At 35.3% G+C, this 19173-nt stretch overlaps 3 protein-coding genes across 3 annotated transcripts; 1 reads left to right on the forward strand and 2 right to left on the reverse strand.

Annotated features, from left to right (window-relative positions):
- Positions 1 to 2136: 2136 nt before the first annotated feature.
- On the forward strand, positions 2137 to 3819 carry LOC130047627 (uncharacterized). The gene is made up of 3 exons (XM_056143002.1): positions 2137 to 2295; positions 3063 to 3172; positions 3464 to 3819. The coding sequence occupies exons 1-3, from the start codon at positions 2208 to 2210 to the stop codon at positions 3728 to 3730; spliced, it is 465 nt and encodes a 154-aa protein (XP_055998977.1). The 5' UTR covers positions 2137 to 2207; the 3' UTR covers positions 3731 to 3819.
- Positions 3820 to 14435: 10616 nt separating this feature from the next.
- Positions 14436 to 15098, reverse strand: LOC130047568 (toll-like receptor 2). Its single transcript, XM_056142885.1, has one exon. The coding sequence runs from the start codon at positions 15096 to 15098 to the stop codon at positions 14436 to 14438; it is 663 nt and encodes a 220-aa protein (XP_055998860.1).
- An 861-nt stretch (positions 15099 to 15959) lies between these two features.
- Positions 15960 to 17088, reverse strand: LOC130047569 (uncharacterized). Its single transcript, XM_056142886.1, has 2 exons — positions 17037 to 17088; positions 15960 to 16900 (listed from the first exon to the last, which is right to left on the reverse strand). The coding sequence occupies exons 1-2, from the start codon at positions 17086 to 17088 to the stop codon at positions 15960 to 15962; spliced, it is 993 nt and encodes a 330-aa protein (XP_055998861.1).
- Between the last annotated feature and the right edge of the window lie 2085 nt (positions 17089 to 19173).

The raw sequence follows: 19173 nt of genomic DNA on the forward strand, positions 1-19173 counted from the left end.
ATTTAGAGGTTGAGGATGAAAGATTACATCTTCATTTTTCATCAGGAGGCGAATCAGAGCCAAAATCTGTGTTATCAGCAACACCCAAGACAAAGGTTTGATCATGTTTACCTAGATTTCTTTTCTTAAATAGGCCTATGATTTTTGTTGTTGTAATTTTAGATCTAGGCCTATAGTTGTTTTATCTTTTACTTTAACAACATACCCCCCCACCCACCCACCCACCCCCACCCCCACCTATACACTGTATCAGTCACTTTGATTAAACATTGTATCTGTGCACAGGTACATGCATGTAATATACATATACATGCGCGGATCTAGAAGGGGGAAGGGGGGGTCCGGACCCCCCCCCCTGGAATTTGCAAAGATAAAAAAAATTACAATATAACGATTTATAAGAAAAATGAGTTGACTGTTATTATATTATAAATATGTTTTTGTGAAAAGGTTCGAAACCTCCACCCCCCCTGGAAAAAAAATTCTGGATCCGCGCCTGCATATATATATATATATATGCTATAGCTACTTCCTCGATCTCACTTTTTCTGAATTATTATAGTTACATGTATATGTTGGGAGGGGGGTCTGGCATCTTCTGATTGCAAACTTGAGTCGTAAAAGATGCTGACTTTTACAGTCAGTTTAATTTGTAATATATTAGTGTGATTAGAGCAGATTATTTTTTTATGATTTGGCTTCCAATTTTTACTTTCAGAATTTTTAAATTAAATTCTATGGTTTGTAAATAGATATTTGGTTTTCAAAATGGATATATTATATTTATCAAGATCCATATGTGCATTGTGTACAACTGCAACACATTCATGAGGAAATGGCATTCAATAATATAATTTTTGATATCAGATATATTAGGCAAAAACAATGAAATTGTAATTGATATATATTGCAAGTAGTGTGTCTGACTGACTGACTGGACGTGCATGTATTTATGAAGTTTGATATTTTATCCATATAAAAATTGTATAGGTTATTGTACTAAGACATTATCTTTAAGTAGTTTATTATAGGCATTAACTTTTAGTAGTTTTAGACAGAAATTTGGCTATTTTTCTGCATTTGTTTAATTTCCACATGTAATTTCCTTTTTGTACAGAGTAAGGAATCGGTTATGTTTTACACTATTGTTTTCTTCTCGTTTAGAAAAGAACAGCCACATCATTGCAATCTACAGGTTTAAGGAAATCTCCTAGAAAACCTGCCAAAGACAGGCTCTATGAAACCCTGCAGCTTTCTTGATGTGAATCTGGAGATGAAGATGAACCCCAACATGATCCTCCAGCACAAAAGGGTAAGAGTCAATTTTCAATGCAGTTCCAATGCTTTAATAAATATTATAAATTGTATGCCTTTTTGACTATAGTCTATATAATTTAATATTGTGTCTGTCCTTCCATGTGTGAAATTGTTGAAAATGTGTAAAATCACCTCATGAAACATACACATAACCAGTTCCAGAGGAATATGAATTTAGAATATTCTTTCGGTTCTTTGCCAGAAAAAGAAAAGTATTGAGTGTACAACAGAAGTCTGAAGGTCTCCAAGAAAACATTTGAAGGACAAGAGTGCATCATGGATGAGGCATCTCTCCCATTCAGAATTAGATTACTCAAATGGCCTCCCTGTTTCCCATATATATATATCATTATTGTTTTCTCTTTCATTCAGAGTGCAGTGAAGGACTCTTATTTAAATGGTCAACAGACGGATTTGAAATGGAACTATGTTACAGCAAAAGGTATTTTTGCATACATATATAATGAGACAATATTTCTTGCAAATGTTGAATTTATAAATGCTTTGTCAGTTTTTTGTTATTATGAATTAATGAAATTACTTGTAAGGCCATCACACACTGTGCACATGAATGCATTGGTTAGGATATTCGTGTGGGTCTCTTCACATCTTTGTTTTGTTTTGAAATAATGGATGTTCCTGAAAACATTCTCCAAACAATAAACCAGATTCGCAGTCCATAAATGTATAAATAAATCATTCAACCAATGTTAATTGTGTAAATTTAGTAAAAATATTTCAAAATATTAAATTTAAAAAATAACCCAGCTGAATTACTTTGAATTTTATACACTAATTCATTTTTGGGGTAAAAGTTTAACTCCCAGGAGTACATTAACTACTTTAAAGTAATTTGTAACCAAGTAACAATCTTGTTATTTTGTAGATTCATGGATGAAGAAAATGTACCACTGACAGTATTGATGAGGAACGTTGTACAAGGGATTGCGCCAGATGAAAGAATTGATGTTACAGATGGTACTAATGATAATGCTGTTATAAATTTTGCTAAATCTAACAGATTTCAATTTATATTTAATCTGAAAAGCATTACATTATGGTTCAACAGTTATTACCAATGAGAAAGCAAACGTTGATTATAAGTTTATTTATTTGTCCTAATTTAGAATTAACAAGAGGTACTGTGAGCAATGCTCACTAAGAATACCCCCGCTTACCCCAATCTCCCAAAGGGTGTTGGTAATAGGTATAAACTACCTCTTTTCTGAGTGTAAAAAACAAATGGCTTGACAAACCGAACCATGCATATTGCTACTTCGATGTCCAGTGCGCGTGACCTTTGACCTTTTGACCCCAAAATCGATAGGGAACATCTTCATCCCATGGGTAGTCCATATATATGATATGGTGACTGTAGGTGGAAAGGATAACGCTTTAGAGCCCGGAAACCATATTGCTACTTCAATGTCCAGTGCACTTGACCTTTGACCTTTTGACCCCAAAATCGATAGGGAACATCTTCATCCCATGGGTAGTCCATATATATGATATGGTGACGGTAGGTGGAAAGGATAATGCTTTAGAGCCCGGAAACCATTGCGTCTACAGACGGACCGACGGATAGACAGACGGACAACCCGATTCCAGTATACCCCCCACAACTTGTTGCGGGGGGTATAATTACAAAGAAATCGTAGGTTGAACTAAGGCTATAATTAGTTATTTTGAAACATATTTACATTATTTTGTGCAAGATCTTTTATTCAGCATCTTTTATTTTCTAGCTGCCATTAAAAGATATTTTACATCCAAAAAGGAGGCCAACAATAGGCACAATAAGAATAAAGAAGAGTTAAATAAAAAGAGGCAAGCAACATATGAAAGGAAGAAAGAGGTAAACTTGAAATTCAATTTAGCTCAGTAATCATACAGTTTTACTTAAAGCTCATCTTAGAACATTGTTATTGATTTTGATGACACTGGATGAAGATTATCGAAATGGTTTAGGTCACTTGAGGAAAGAAAAGGAAGTTGATGAAAGGGTGTCTATATGAGTACTTGATTGTGTGCCCATGTATTTAAAAATATATTCAAAACAAATGTTTCATTGAAGTGATTTGGGTAAATATGGAAGGTAACTGCAATTATTTTTTTCCTTTAATTTAAAACATATCTTTTTGGACAGAAATTGAAGAGGAGACTTGTTGCGGTAGAGCAGAAGACGGGATGGACCAAGGAGAAGAAAAATAAAGTTAGAACATTTTTCCAGCTACCATATGCTCACAAATATATGAGCAGTGATGAGGAGGGAGATGATGGTTTTGTGTCCCATCCATATTCCTGGGAGAGTGAGGAATTACAGAAAGTTAAAGGAAGTCTGGACAAAAAATATTTAGAGACATGTCCTCCACGTAGCAAGAGGTTATTGTCCAAAAAAGTAGGGGGTCTCTAAGAGAAGAAGAGCCTATTAAATTGAACATTATACATGCATGGACGTTAAACATGTGAATTGCATGTTAAAATATGTTCTTAACATATAATATTTATTTTATTTTTTGAATATGTGATGCATATGCAATTTCTTTTTTGTAACACCACTTTTTCATTTGCACACATATTTAGTCTTTGAATCTGAAGTGCCACAGGGATCTGTATTGGGACCATTGTTGTTTTTATATATATGTGTTAATGATATTGCAGATATACAGATTATTTGCGGATGAAAGTTCTCTGCAGCAGTCATTCAAATCTGTTAAATTTTTCGAAGACAATTTCAATTATGATCTTTAGGTTCAGAAAATGACCTTTGTAGTTCAATTCTTTTAAAACAAAATTTGATACCATTGATACAATAAGAATTCTTCAAATTAAGCATATATTTACACAAAATTCAAGATAATGCATTCTATCATAAAATATATCAAAAATATTTTGTTATGCATCGCAACATGTTTGAAATATCAATGATTTATTGTGTACAATTTGTTTTATATTGTTATACATGTCCATGTATATTAACCACCATTATTGTGGTATATAATCATACATTTCTGAAAAATAGAAATTAATAAATTGACTATTGATATTTAAATATGCAGCTTTTGTTATCTCAACAGATCATTTAAAACGTGATTCTACAAGAAATGTCTTGTACTAAGATATGAACTCCTCATTCACAATATATACTTTTGTATAAAGATTTTTATTGCAATTTGATAAAATCTGAAAAGGGGAGTATACAGATTTCCATATTAATGGTAAAAATTACACACCTTTAAATTTGATTAACTATTCTCTTTATTAAAAATTAATTAAATTAAAGTCATTGGTAAATATTACCTTTTACTTTTTGTAAACATAAATTTACTCTCATAATATTATATTTAGGTTCCTGTAAATTCATTGAAAAAGACAATCTTTAAATTTTTGTAAAGTTGCATTTACTTGAGCAAATATGGTCCTTAATTTTTTCGTAAAGGTATTGTAAATTGGGCAATTACAAAAATTTTCTTCCCAGTAAAGGTAATTAAAGACCATATTTACCATCTTTTTCTTATTTAAGTAAATGTGATTAAATACACTTAAAGCTATTGTAAATAAAGTATTTACAATATCTTTACTCCCTTTGTAAAGGCAGTTTTTCAAGCAGTGAATGTGTTAGATAGAATGGAATTCAGTCCGACAAACTAGACATTACAATAGGAGTACCTCAAGGATCAATATTTGGTCCTTTGTTTTTTTTATTCTATATGTAAATGACAATCCAGATTGCTTACAATACTCTGCAGCCCATATGTGTGCGGACGATACAACCCAAGATGTCTCGGATAAAAGTATAGATGTTATAGAAAACAAATTATATATGGATCTTAAGAATACTTTGGAATGGATGGATAAAAACAAACTTACGATCAATCTCAAGAAAACGCAGTGCATGATGATTGGTACAGAAAAAAAGATTAAGAAATTGTAGAAAACTTTCGATAAAAGTGGACAATATCGCCATCGAAAATGTATCATATGCAAAACTTGAATGTTTACAATACGTTTATCAACACAATGCTCCCTCAACGTGCAAGGCGTCGCCTGACGACAGAACAACTGAGCAGATGTATTGAAATGTTTGACGCTGGCTATTCACAACGTGACGTTGCAAATGCACTAAACGTCAGCCAGAGCGTTGTAAACAGGGCCTGGAACCGACAGCAAACCTTTGGTACAGCAGTACACCGACATGGGGGTGGTCGTCAGAGGTCGACAACCCAACACCAAGACCATTTTGTGGCTCTTCAGGCACGACGCCATCCCTTCTGGACAGCAACAAGCCTACGTAACGACCTCCTGAACGCCTCGGGGGTGAATGTGTCCACTCAGATGATACGGAATCAGCTTCACAATGCAGGTCTCAACTCGAGAAGGGCATGTGTTCGAGTCCTTCTGACTGTTCGACACCGGCGGGAGCGATTGGACTGAGTTGAAGATCATGTCAGGTGGACACAGAACGATTGGGTTCAAGTTCTGTTCACCGATGAGTCCAGGTATTGTTTGGACTTTACAGACAGGAGGCACCGAGTGTGGCGACGACAACGTGAACGTTTCCATGATGCCAACACCAGTGAACATGACTGTTATGGTGGTGGTTCCATCATGGTCTGGAGTGGAATCAACAGGGATGGAAGAACATATCTTTATGTCCTGGAGGGAGGGACAATGACGGGGGTGCGGTACCGGGATGAGATCCTCGATGTTTACGTCAGATCCTACGCTGGTGCTGTTGGCCCTAAGTTCATCCTGATGGATGATAACGCCCGTCCTCATCGCGCCAGGGTGGTGGAGCAGTACCTTCAGCAGGAAACAATTGTCCGTATTTGTTACGATTGAAGTCAGCATTTCGCAAATTCTATGGTCGTTATAACGATCTAGTTCGTCAATACAACCTCGCATTGCGTCAAATGCTGTCTGACGTGTTTCACACCAATTGTTAACCCGTTCTTGACACATTGATTTTGACTGCGGATAACTCCGTTTACCTGATCAGGATATAGGGCTCACGGCGGGTGTTACCGGTCAACAGGGGATGATTACTCCTCCTAGGCACCTGATCCTACCTCTGGTGTGTTCAGGGGTCCGTGTTTGCCCAACTATCTATTTTGTATTGCTTGTAGGAGTTATGAGATTGATCACTGTTCGTTATATTCTCCTTACATTACCCAACATTGGAAACTTTTAAATCCGCTTATCTTAGAATTTGTTTTCATTCGGGAAATTAAAACCATATAGATTTGTTTTTGATTATTTTCAGTTTTATTTTTATTTGTTTTGTTTTATTTTCAGTTTTAAATATGTAAATAGCATACATGTATGTATACAACATACCTTCATATAGTATTTTATATTGTATCTGTATAATACTGCTGTCTGTATATGTAAATCTTATACGATACCAATTTTGATGCACCAGATGCGCAATTCGACAAATAATGTCTCTTCAGTGATGCTCAACCGAAATGTTTGAAATCCGAAATAACTATGAGGTTTTAGAACTAAATATAGCCAAAAACAGCGTGCCAATATATGTTTTCAGGACCACAATGTGAACTAGTTTTAAACTAATTGTGCTATCCTGTTTAAATAGAGGACATTATTATTATTATAGTTTAAGGAAATAAAATATTATGGATGCTAACAGGATTCTGATAGCCACTAGAGAATGCTTACTCCTCCTTGACACCTGATCCTAACTGGTATATCCATGGGGCGTGTTCGTCCATCTTTTAATGTTTTATTCTTTATAAGATTTATGAGATTGATCACTATTTGTTACTTTCGCCTTTCCTTATCTATAATGTTTTACATAAATTTGGTAATGAAATAAACGGGTGTGCTAGTTGTCTTCACATGTTCATGCAAATAAACTATGCTTTTACCGTTCATCAATAGGAACGATATACGCAAACTAGCTTATTTTACACACAGAAGCCGTTCTTTTCACACTGTTTTTTTATACGGATTACTCACTTTACCAGATCAAGATAAAGGGTTCATGCTGGATGTGACTGGTCGACAGGGGATGCTTACTCCTTTTAAGCACCTGATCACACCTCTGGTATAACCAGTGATTCGTGTTTGCCCAACTCATAATTTTGTATTCCTCATAGGAGTTATGAGATGATCACTGTTTCACCTTTTCATTGATCAACTACATTGTCATGAAAATGAAATGGCATAGTATGGTACATTAATATGCCTCGCTAATTAATATTAACACAATTAGTTTGATTGTCGAAATATTCTTCCATTAAAAACCACTTAAAATTCCCTCAAAAATCTAACCTCGACTCTGTTTGTATTTTTTATCGTGTATGCTGCTGTGTGTTTGATATAAATCAAATTTTAAAGATGGCCTGTGCAAACATTTAGAAACAACCTTTCTGTAGTTAATGCAGTATAATGCGTGTCAAAACATGTTTTCTCAATGAGGATATGAAAGATAATACAATGTCTTAAATACACAGAATTTGACCCCCTGATCAGCAACACATGAGAGGTATTTACACATTGTTTAAAAATGTTCTAAAACATAACACAGGTATATGGACGAAAATCAATATGCTATCATATCACAGATAAGGACTAATCGACAAAGTACGGAGATGTTCAAACTTTTATAAAAATCGGTCGTTTTGTCACTTGTCAAGCAACATAAAACAAACAAACAAGAGTGATCTTGACAAGTACAAATCAAATCACACAATCTTTTAAGCACTGAGACAGTTTTTTCCATTTTACATTCAACATTCAATGATGCAAATATTTCGTACTTGAATTTGTTTAAAACATATATATGTAATAGTGGTTCAGTATATTTCAATTCACTAATGTTGTGACTGTAATAAACCTTTGCTGTGTCATCTCCATGTTCTATGAAAGCAACTAAATTATTAATTCGAATTTTAAAGTCCAGGATTCTATACACTGAACAAATCATTATCAGAAATGAATATAACATGAATTCTTAAGGTTTTTGTACTATGATAGATATGAAAACAATAAAAGTATGGAATAATTTATATGCGTTTCACTGTATTTTTAAAAAAAAAACAAAAAACCCGTACTTGCCTATCAACACTATTTAAAACTCCAAGGTAGCAACCATTTTGGTTTTTTTGTTGATCCTTCACTAGTACATTTAGCTCTTGTGGTTTTCCAACAAAAGTAATGGACCGACTTACCCTTTTTTGGTAAATTCTATTGTAAATGGTAGTTCCAGTATTGTCTTATGGGCATAATCAATTTGGTGACAGTATTCCAAGCATTAGAATGTTTACAAATGTTCATTGAAACACTGCACCACCTGAGGAATGGAAGTGCATTTTATCAAGATGAGATTTTCGCGGAGTCCTGCTCAAGACAAACATCGGTATTGATTGCTCATTCGATATACGCTCGGTATTTAAAAGTGAGAAGTCCTTCGGATATTACCTTATATCGGGGACTCTGTCGCGGCAGGTGTTAACAAGTTAACGAATCCTCACTGCTACGGCCGTAAGCTTAATGCATAGGTTTAAAGGACCTCCCCACTTTAGATGTAACTTGTGGTCCCTTTTACCACCCCTCATTTAAAAAAAATGAATTATCTTTTATACTTTATTAAACACCGATTTTTCTCGTGTACGTACACAGTCCTTGTTCACTAAGATATTGGAAAATAAGGGTAGAAAACCAAGTTTAAATGATCATCCCTAGACTGAAAACTACAGAATTACATGTAAATGAGGTAAAAAGAAAACGCACGGTTTTTGTGGATTTTTATTATGTTTCTTTCTTTCTATGAATTTCACCACCAGCATAAAATTTTCCAGTCTTGCCTTTTGTATATATATTTACTTTATGACAAAAACGACTTGAAATAGAATAAAGAAATTTTGAAAACTTTGTGTTCGATATATACAAAGGATTTCTAAACCGGTCAATTGATGAATATCAACAGAGATTTAACAAAAACAGACAAATTCGATTACAAAAGACAGCATAGCTCTTAATGTTAACAAACCTTTCAGTAAAATAATATGCCAAATCTCTAAGTTAAGGTATCAATGAACATCTTGCGACATAAATTACATAATTCAAACTTTGAAGTTTTACTAAACCATCGGGGTCCTACGTCACAATTAAAGTGGAGGGGGTCATTTGTGGTACTTCACTGGTAAAATCTTCGTCGGGGCGCAAACCAATCAATCAATCAAAAGCATTTTATACAAAGATTAAAAAGGACAAAATTATTAAAGTCTTTTAAAGTATTTTGAGTATTGCATGCATTTAACGCTTGCTGTCCATGGGCTACACCACTAATTTGAGTCACCCTTGGTCCGGCTGTTCTTCAGAATATTCTAAAAAGATATTTGCTCTCTTTAATAGCATTTCAACAAATGACAAAATTGGTAGAATATTATGAACTCAACCTAGACCTAAAAGGTCCCACACAACATATCTCATTATATGTATCAATATTTGATCTGGAGAAGATAATTTTTAGAACAGATTTTAATGCTTTTCTTCTTAATTTCATATAATATGTGAACTTTGATCCCCGGTTTAAGCCCTATCCTCACCACTGGGTCGAAGTGAATACCCACTTGAATTCAGAACCTTTGCATATTGATACGATTTAGTAGGATACTGCAAGTCTTGAAATCATGTTTTTTGAAAGTGCGTATATATGTTTATGAACAGTTGGGTTTCCTATTCAACACAAGTCAAATATGAATCTGCGCTACACAGGGATGCTTGCATGATATTATATTTAATCGGTGATTCTTGATAAGAACATTTTCAAAGAATATATGTATTCTATTGTAAAACTGTGATCCCCTATTTAGACCCCATCCTACTCTTTCCCTGAACCATGATTCGAAGAAAATTGATTCTGCATTACTCAAGGATATAAATCATGCCAAAAATCACCGCCCTGCTGGTCTAAAGAAATTATAATTTAAAAATGTACATAAATTGGCATGTTAAAGTATGATCCCAGGATGTGGCCCTACTTTACCCCTGAGGCTATGATTTGAAGAAACTGAGGTCTGCTTACCAAGGAATGTCTTCATATTATCAAACATGACCTATCATTGGGTCAAATTCTGTCTGACGTGTTTCATACCGATTGTTAAGCCGTTCTTGGCACACTGATTCTGACTACGGATAACTCCGTTTACCTGATCAGGATATAAGGCTCACGGCAGGTGTGACCGGTCGACAGGGGGTGCTCGCTCCGCTTAGGCACCTGATCACACCCCTGGTGTGTCCAGCAGTCCATGTTTGACCACTATCTATTTTGTATTGCTTGTAGGAGATTGATCACTGTTCGTTTTCTTCACCCTTCTTTGATATACGTAAATATAGCCCTGCTAATCATTCGAGGAATGTTTATGAATATTTCCCTATCTTTTCTATATAAAACGTTGTTGCCCTATTGTGGTCCCATTCTATCCCCTGTGACATAGTTTGAGCAAAATTCATTCAGCACTACCTGAAGATGCTGTTATATCAACATTGACTACTCGTGACCCCGTTGTTCTTGAGAACATGATTTTAAAAAATACTTCAAAGCTATCCTCATGCAAGGAGAGGGAAATGGCCTTTTATTTGAAAAAAGCAAAACAAAAACAAAGAAAAACGTGAATTACGTTCATTCAGGAATACCATGTGTCAAGTTTGTTAGAAATTAACTCTAATGTTCTGGAGAAGAAAATTAGATTGTAAAAAGCAACAACACCATCGACGACGACAGACAATGGAGACATTATGATAAGAAAAAATCACCTTTGGATTGTATTTCAAATTCAGTTAAGTTGAAACAACTAATCTGGCCATTACAAGTAGAAACCTTTTTCTGCACAATATTCATTCACGTAATAAGATTGAAAAGCGAAGATAGCGAACAGTGATCAATCTCATAACTCCTGCAAGCAATGCAAAATAGGTAGTGACCAAACACGGACCCCTGGACACACCAGAGGTGGGATCAGGTGCCTAAGAGGAGGAGTAAGTATCCCTTGTCGACCGGTCACACCTGCCGTGAGTCCTATATCCTGTTCAGGTAAACGGAGTTACCCGTAGTCAAAATCAGTGTGCCAAGTACAGCCCAACAATCGATATAAAATACGTCAGATAGCATTTGACCCAATGATAGGTTGTATTGACGAAGTCTTAACTAGGGTTTTCACATTTCCTTACAAACCCACCTCGTTTTTTATCTACTCATGCACTGAAGGAAATAATGTAACATTCAGTGAATTAATCTTTCACATTGTAAGAAATGAATTGACGGATATTAAGATTTGTTTTTCCGCGAATTAAACTGACCGCGATTTGTTGCTAAATGAAAAAATCGCGATTTTTCCGACCGCGATATTAACCTGCTATACAGGAGGCACTAAATCAATTTAAGAACAAAATTGACAGGGTTGCTTTAAAATATGTTATCTACCACAGCGGTCGACAGAGTGCTGTCTGATGTGTTTCATGCCGATTGTTAGATCGTTCTTGGCACACTGATCTTGACTAGGGTTAACTCTGTTTACCTGATCAAGATATAGGGCTCACGGCGGGTGTGACCGATCGACAGGGGATGTTTACTCCTTCTAGGCACCTGCTCCCACCTCTGGTGTGTCCAGAGGTCCGTATTTGTCCAACTATCTATTTTGTATTGCTTATATATATTTCTCAGGGGATGATGGGCTCGCACCCCCGCCCCCAACTCCACTCCCATATGTGCGTCTGACATATAACCTCACTAATGGAATTAATTTATATAATTTCAAAGAAAATAGGAAAAATGTATGGCCTGGTGTAATGAAAATCGCAGATTAGCTTGATAAAAAAGATGAAAAGACAATGCTCAATCTGAATATTTATAAAGTCATGTTTATTTTATAAAGAGGGCATTAAAGCAATAAATTATGGTGCGGAATCCTAATCTTTGAAACAATAATTAGATATTTCAGCATTCCTATATAGCAAATAGTTGTGATTGAAGTTTGATGCATGTCGTTCCCTTTTTTGTTGTTGTAAGGATACATTAAAATCCATTTACAGGATTAAAAGTAACCAACTTAATCATGGCCATTTCATTTTAAGCTTAAAGCAATACAAGCTGTACCTGGGGGTATTTTTTATATTATCCAATTATGCATTAAATAACACATATTGGTATAACTAATACAATGCCCAAGATCTGCAGAAAATTCAGCAAACTAAACTAGGGAATTTAATCGTATATACAAGGACATGGAAACGAGGATTGCCGAACATAATCGGGTCGTTGAGCCCGAGGTTATATACAAAGACGGAAACTGACTTGAGTTTTAAAATATTACATCGTTTCATGAATGACAAAGAGTATATTAAGTGTAAGAAAGTAATAATTACGCAAATGTGCCACTCAAATAAAACTTGATTGTAAATTTTCTATAAAGTTGGCATGATAATTTGTTTACAAATCAGACACGTGCTCAGTGCCCCTCTTTCGCTTTTTTCGAACTAGTGACCTTCGAGGTCAATGCACATCGTAAATTACGAGCAGGAATTACTGACAGGATGACAATGATTCACGAATCGACATTTTCTGCTGATTTAACGGGGTTATTGTTTCAGATTCACTTTGATTCTATGAAGGTATATATATTCAATCACAAATATGTTACATATTTTTTCTTTTACTTTTCAATGTATTTGCCATCAGTTACAGCTTGTATTGCTTTAAAGCTATATATTTTCATAGATATAAGTACAATGGTGAAGTTCTCTGTTATAGTGCAATGTGAGTGGCGTTGTTGACTTTCATATTGATTTCATGTACAAGGTGAATATAACGAACAGTTATCAATCTCATAACTCCTACAAGCAATACAAAATAGATAGTTGGGCAAACACGGACCCCTGGACACACCAGAGGTGGATCAGTTGCATAGGAGAAGTAAGCATTCTCTGTCGACCGGTCACACCCGCCGTGAGCCATATATCCTGATCAGGTAAACGGGGTTATCCGTAGTCAAAATCAGTGTGCCAACAATGGCCTAACAATCGATATGAAACAGGTCAGACAGCATTTGGCCCAATGATAGGTTGTATTAAGGAAGTAGATCGTTATAGCGACCATAGAATTTGCGAAATGAAGACTTTAATCGTTGAATGTAGTTGCTAAGGTAAACTAATACGCCGTGCCTAAACTAACTGGCCAGGAATACTAAGGAGACAAGACGTGAACAGTTTAAACGTCGAAAAAGCAAAGGTTTTCATTTTCTGTAACACATAATAACCATTCATTAGATCCACTGCTTTCTTTTTCGAATGATAATGTCAAATAAAAACTGTGACTTCCCTAAGATATAATTGGTATAACATTTCGTTATACGTCTTTACATGTAGTCGTACTCGTTTCCAATGTACCGACATACATAAAGGTGGAATTAAATAGAGGTAATTAATCTAGACCAAAGAGATGTTACTTTTCGGGATAAGAAAATGTGGTCGTTGAGATTGTAGGAGAATTATTTTTGACGCTAACACTTCTGTAGATGTATATGTACCTCGATTTTCCGATATAAAAACAAGCTGTTTGTTGCGCTTGCTGTGATTTCCTGGACTCTCCAGAGCACAGAAACAACTTATCAGTTACAGGCATGTCCGAGGGAAGCACATAAGATAGGATTGGGGATCCATGTAGACAATATTTCTTTTATGATTTCAAAAAAAAAAAAAAAACTCGGCAGGAGACGTCCCCGTATTCCTACAGAACTGACAGGAGACTTTAGCTAAGTACCTTTAATCGTTTTTAAAAAAATACAATGCCCAAAATGTATGTGAAAAAGTACTTCATTAATATGAAGCATACTAAAACCAAAAATACGACATTGAAAGATAAAACTCTAAAGTACATGTAGATTTACATTAGTGAAGTTGAAACTCGATAAACGAACTGGAACTTTTTGCATGCATATAATTTTCCGATGAAATAAAACATTAAACAAAGAAATAAAAATTCTACATTTGCAACAGATTTCTACATTGACTACAAATTCCATATCTCAGTGAGGCCAATAAATGCCTCTTTGACATGTGATTGTTAAATGAATTTCAACTGAGCCTCACATATTTCAAACTGAGCCCAAGGTGGTAGCGAGATCTTCCCAGAAACCATCCATCAGTTCTAAAGTGTCTGGCCACCTGATGCTCACTATGCACCACCAGATATATTGCAAGTCTTTTGGCATTCTTTCTATTGGAATGTTGTCCTTGATAATCACTATGATGGATCGTTTTCGATGGTTATGGAAGGCATGGGTCACTGCCATCTGGACGGCGTACGAATTCCAGCCACTCTTTAGAAAGTTTTCTGTAATAATGAAAACGACTTTTCGACTGTGGTCAATAGATTGTACCAGCTGGTCCACCTTTGACCTTCCGGGGATGAAGTCTTTATCAGGTAGGCTTATTAGAAAACCTAAATTTGTCAGGGCTTGATAAAGGTTTGATGTCACCAGCTTGTAATCATCTTCAGCGTATGATATGAAGGCATCGAACTCAAAGCTTTTGTTCTTGGGCAAATGTATACCTTTCAATCTGTTACGAATACGCAGAATAATGTAGTCCACATGCACACGGTATCTCTTTATAAGCGCTGATACAATGATTGAGACATTTATTAAAACTAACACAGAGGAAGAAAAAAGTAACCACATTTGAGATTGGCATTTCTTCTCAAATTCTGCAAAATTTTCTTCATCGAATAGTTTTGAAATTGTGAATGATTTTTCCATGCATTCAGTTTCATGTAAATCTCCAAAGAGATGCTGATTTTTTTTAATCCATCGAAGCGAGGAGATATGTAAACAATCACAATTTAAAGGGTTTCCTGTGATAAAAAGCTGCGCTTTTTTGAGATTCTGGAGTGTGTGAAAATCAGAGGGTTTCAATGACGAAATTTTGTTAGATTGAGGATATAAATGCGTTAGGTTGAGTAAAGGTTCTACTGCAGATGGAATAGACGATAAATAGTTGTTCTCAAGATAAAGACCAGATAAATATGTTTGATCTTTCAAAAGAGATGGCGGAAGTTTATGAATGAAAAGTTTTCGCAGGTCTAGCTGACGAAGGTTTTTCAGACCTCGGAAGATTTTACTCATGTTTAGTCCAGCATTTAAATTCAAGTTCGTGTTTGACGCTCCAAATTGTTCCAATTTTGTTAATTTTTGTAATAACTGAAACGAAATATCAGTGCAGTTGTTGTCAGAAATATCAAGAATTTGCAACTGGGGGAAATTCATCTGCCTAAGAATTCTAAATGGAAAATTTGTTTGAGACATATTCAGCACCTTCAATCCTTCGCCTCCAAAGTTCAAATGAATCTTATAAGAATCACTGAGAACGTGAATGTGATTGTGAGAAAATAGCAAAGTTTCTAATTCCTTTGAGAACGTAAATGTAATAGTCGGTGTCCCGTTCAAATGCGTTTGGACTGAATCATCAGCGATATCCGCCACACACCTTATGTTATTAAAACTAAGATCTAAGTATTTTAGTTTAGGGTAATTTTGCATCAAATTGAGCACAATAGAGAAATCTATAACTTCAATCCTGTTACGGGACAGATTAAGATGTTCAATACATTTTCCCATAGTTCATCCATGTGGTTCTACGGAAATACCTGCGATTCGGTTACTGCTGAAATCTAATGTGTTGAAGCAGACACTCAGCAGATATTCGCAATTACTTTTATTTAGAATTAAAGGTTGGCGAACAATATATGGAACATTTTCACTGGCATGTATATAGTCTATCTTTCGGTTTCGCAGACATTTTAAGGTTCTAAGTACTACACTCAAGCCACATATACCGCCGAAGTTCATTTCAACACCCTTTAGATATGGAAAATAACAAAGGAGATATTCACTGACGTCACAATGCACGTCGTACACAAATATCATCGTCAACTTATGGATGGGTGAATCTGATAATCCGCTAAATGTGTTGTTGGTTAAATGGAACATGGACCCGGTGATATAGAATTCCACATCGCTTAATCTTTGTAGACGTTTGAAATCGTTTTTAAAGATAAATCCTTCAAATACATCAATATGAAGTGTTTTTAAAGGTAGCAATCTTGTTAATTCCCGATCAGGATAACCTTTACGTTTGTTGCGGATTTTAAGAAAGACATTGCCTTGTGCGTATAAAATTTCCAATTTTCCAAGATTTGAGAATGCATATTTTCTGAGAGAAGCTGTGTGAAGTTTACAGTATGAAACATCCAGAACACACAGTTTATACAGCCATTTAAAAGAAAAGCTATCTATAATTTGCAGTTCATTGTATCTGAAGTATAAAGCTGTTACGTTCCTCAAAAGCCCTTTCTTGACACCTGTGAAAGTAGTTTGGGAAATCGATGTGAACTTATTTCTGGAGAGGTCAATCGAAAACGTTCTCCCTTCAGTTTTTCCTGTGGTGAGACTAGGAATTCGTTTTAAGTTCAATTGACTACAATTCCATAACCATCCGCTATTATTGCATTCATCTGTATAAAGTTGACGTCTACAGTTTGTTTCGTCGTTGCTTTCTAAAACTTAAAAATATTTAAGATGTTTAGAATGAAGTATAAACACCATACAAACAGGTCTATAAAACAAATATTAATATTTAATTATCTCGAAGGACATGGATATTCTGAAATACATCTATTAAAATCTTGAAACACTTACTTGAAATTAGAAAAAGAATTATCAGGCAGCAACTAAATTGTACTTTTATCATGATTCCAAATACAATCTGAGCATCCTTTTCTGACTGTCACCGTATTTGATTTGTTTTCAACAAGACAATGGAGGAAGGTATTTAGACAGTTTGGATGACAGGGAAATTACATTAAGATATTGCAGTGAATCGTGTTATGATAAGATATCCCGATATGACACGGTGAAGATAACGAATAGTCATTAATCTCTTATACAGAACACTCCAAAATAAAAATAAAAGGTTAGGCAAACACAGAACCCTGGATATACCAGAGGTGGGATAAGGTGTCTAGGAGGAGTAAGCACCCCCACCGTGAACCAAATGTCTTGATCAGATAAACGGAGTAATCCATAGTCAAGAACGGCCTAACAATCGGTTTGAAACTCGTGAGACAGCATTTGACCCAATGAAAGGTGAAGATAAAGAATAATGATCAATCTCATAACTTCTATAAGCAATACAAAATAAATAGTTGGGCAAACACGGACCCCTGGAGACACCAGAAGTTGGATCATGTGCCTAGGAGGAGTAAGCATCCCCTGACGACCGGTCACACCCGTCGTGAGTCCTATATCCTAATCAGGTAAACAGAGTTATCCGTAGTCAAAATCAGTGTGCCAACAATGGCCTAACAATAGGTATGAAAGATGTCAGACAGCATTTGACCCAATTATAGGTTGTATAGACGAACTAGATCGTTATAACGATCATAGAATTTGCGAAATGCTGACTTCAATTGAGACTGTTGAAACCCCTGTACCATCAACTGATAGGTTGTACTGACAAACTCGATCGTTCTGTTACAGCAACATTTTTGTTAGTAGCCTGCCTCGATTAAAAAAACAACTTGGGATACACAGAACAATCGAGTCAATTGAAAGACATAAACATCACATGCACTGTACATGCGATTATGGGATATATGTTAAAGTGCCCATATTACACACAAGATGGACGAAAACTGACTAATTTCATCAACTCAACTTCAGTGATTCAGATATCTAAGATGATATGTCAAACAAATGTTGTGCAGTGAACATTGAAATTCCCATAAAACGTAAGAATGAAATACGGAATATCGGAACTATGACATTTTGGAACTCTTCAGGTTTATGTAAATACTGGATATATCTTCACAAAGAGGTTTTATAAAGTATAACAAATTGCGGGCCTTTCCAGAAGAGATAACGTACCTAGTTCTTACAAAAAATTTGCTTTAGTAGGGCAACGTTTGTACAGAAATATTAGTGATGGTTACATGTAATTATGATTTATTATGAGAAAAATCTGATTGCTTTCATATATTTTTTATCGTTGCAATCAAATATTAGAGCACTAAAACCACGTTATATCGGAGAGAAGTTTCAAACTATCACTGTACCCGGTAATTGTATTTTGTCTACCGTATCTGGATTTTACTCACTTTGTTTGATTTCCTCCAGTCATAAAACCGACCGAGCTATGCAATGATATGATAAAAATTATATTACATGCATATGAGTATCAATCTATTGTCCACGTAGCAAGATATGATGGGATCGTTGGATGCTCACCGCCACGTTTTTAGGAGTTGAAGTCAATTGTTTAAGTATTGGGCAGTGCGTTTATGATCATATTTAGAGGGAGTTTTGAACGAGCCGCACATCATCTTTATCTTTTTTTCCCCATACATGACGGGGCATGATAGAAAACCCCCACTCAGAGATTCAATCCTACACGTGGATTCAAAACTGAATTCCAAGAAAGAAATACTTGTTTAAATAAATTTAAACAGCATCACGTATGATACAGAAACCGGGATATTTTTTTTTCAGTTTAGTGTGTATGTATAAATAAGATGATATTCATCTTCCATCTTCATTGACATGAAACTTCAAACTTGAAGGCTAAACACTATATCGACGAGTTAAATGCGAGTTAGAGGAGATGAAAGTAATGACCTACTGCATGTACGTAATACGTCCGAGTATCTGTATGTAAAACTTATACGGTACCAATTTTGATGCACCAGATGCGCATTTCAACAAATAATGTCTCTTCAGTGATGCTCAACCGAAATGTTTGAAAATGTATGCAAAGTGAAGATAACGAACAGTGATCAAT

This window comes from Ostrea edulis, chromosome 7, assembly GCF_947568905.1.
Source record: "Ostrea edulis chromosome 7, xbOstEdul1.1, whole genome shotgun sequence".
In the NCBI taxonomy this organism is placed as follows: Eukaryota; Metazoa; Mollusca; class Bivalvia; order Ostreida; family Ostreidae; genus Ostrea; species Ostrea edulis.

Bases quoted from the DNA above. Each gene is read 5' to 3' on its own strand.
- LOC130047627 (XM_056143002.1), top strand. From the start codon at position 2,208: ATGGATGAAGAAAATGTACCACTGACAGTATTGATGAGGAACGTTGTA. The intron at 2,296-3,062 runs GTACTAATGATA...TTTATTTTCTAG, and splicing joins AAGAATTGATGTTACAGATG to CTGCCATTAAAAGATATTTT. The intron at 3,173-3,463 runs GTAAACTTGAAA...CTTTTTGGACAG, and splicing joins CATATGAAAGGAAGAAAGAG to AAATTGAAGAGGAGACTTGT.
- LOC130047568 (XM_056142885.1), bottom strand. From the start codon at position 15,098: ATGGAAAAATCATTCACAATTTCAAAACTATTCGATGAAGAAAATTTT.
- LOC130047569 (XM_056142886.1), bottom strand. From the start codon at position 17,088: ATGATAAAAGTACAATTTAGTTGCTGCCTGATAATTCTTTTTCTAATT. The intron at 16,901-17,036 runs GTAAGTGTTTCA...AATATTTTTAAG, and splicing joins AATTCTTTTTCTAATTTCAA to TTTTAGAAAGCAACGACGAA.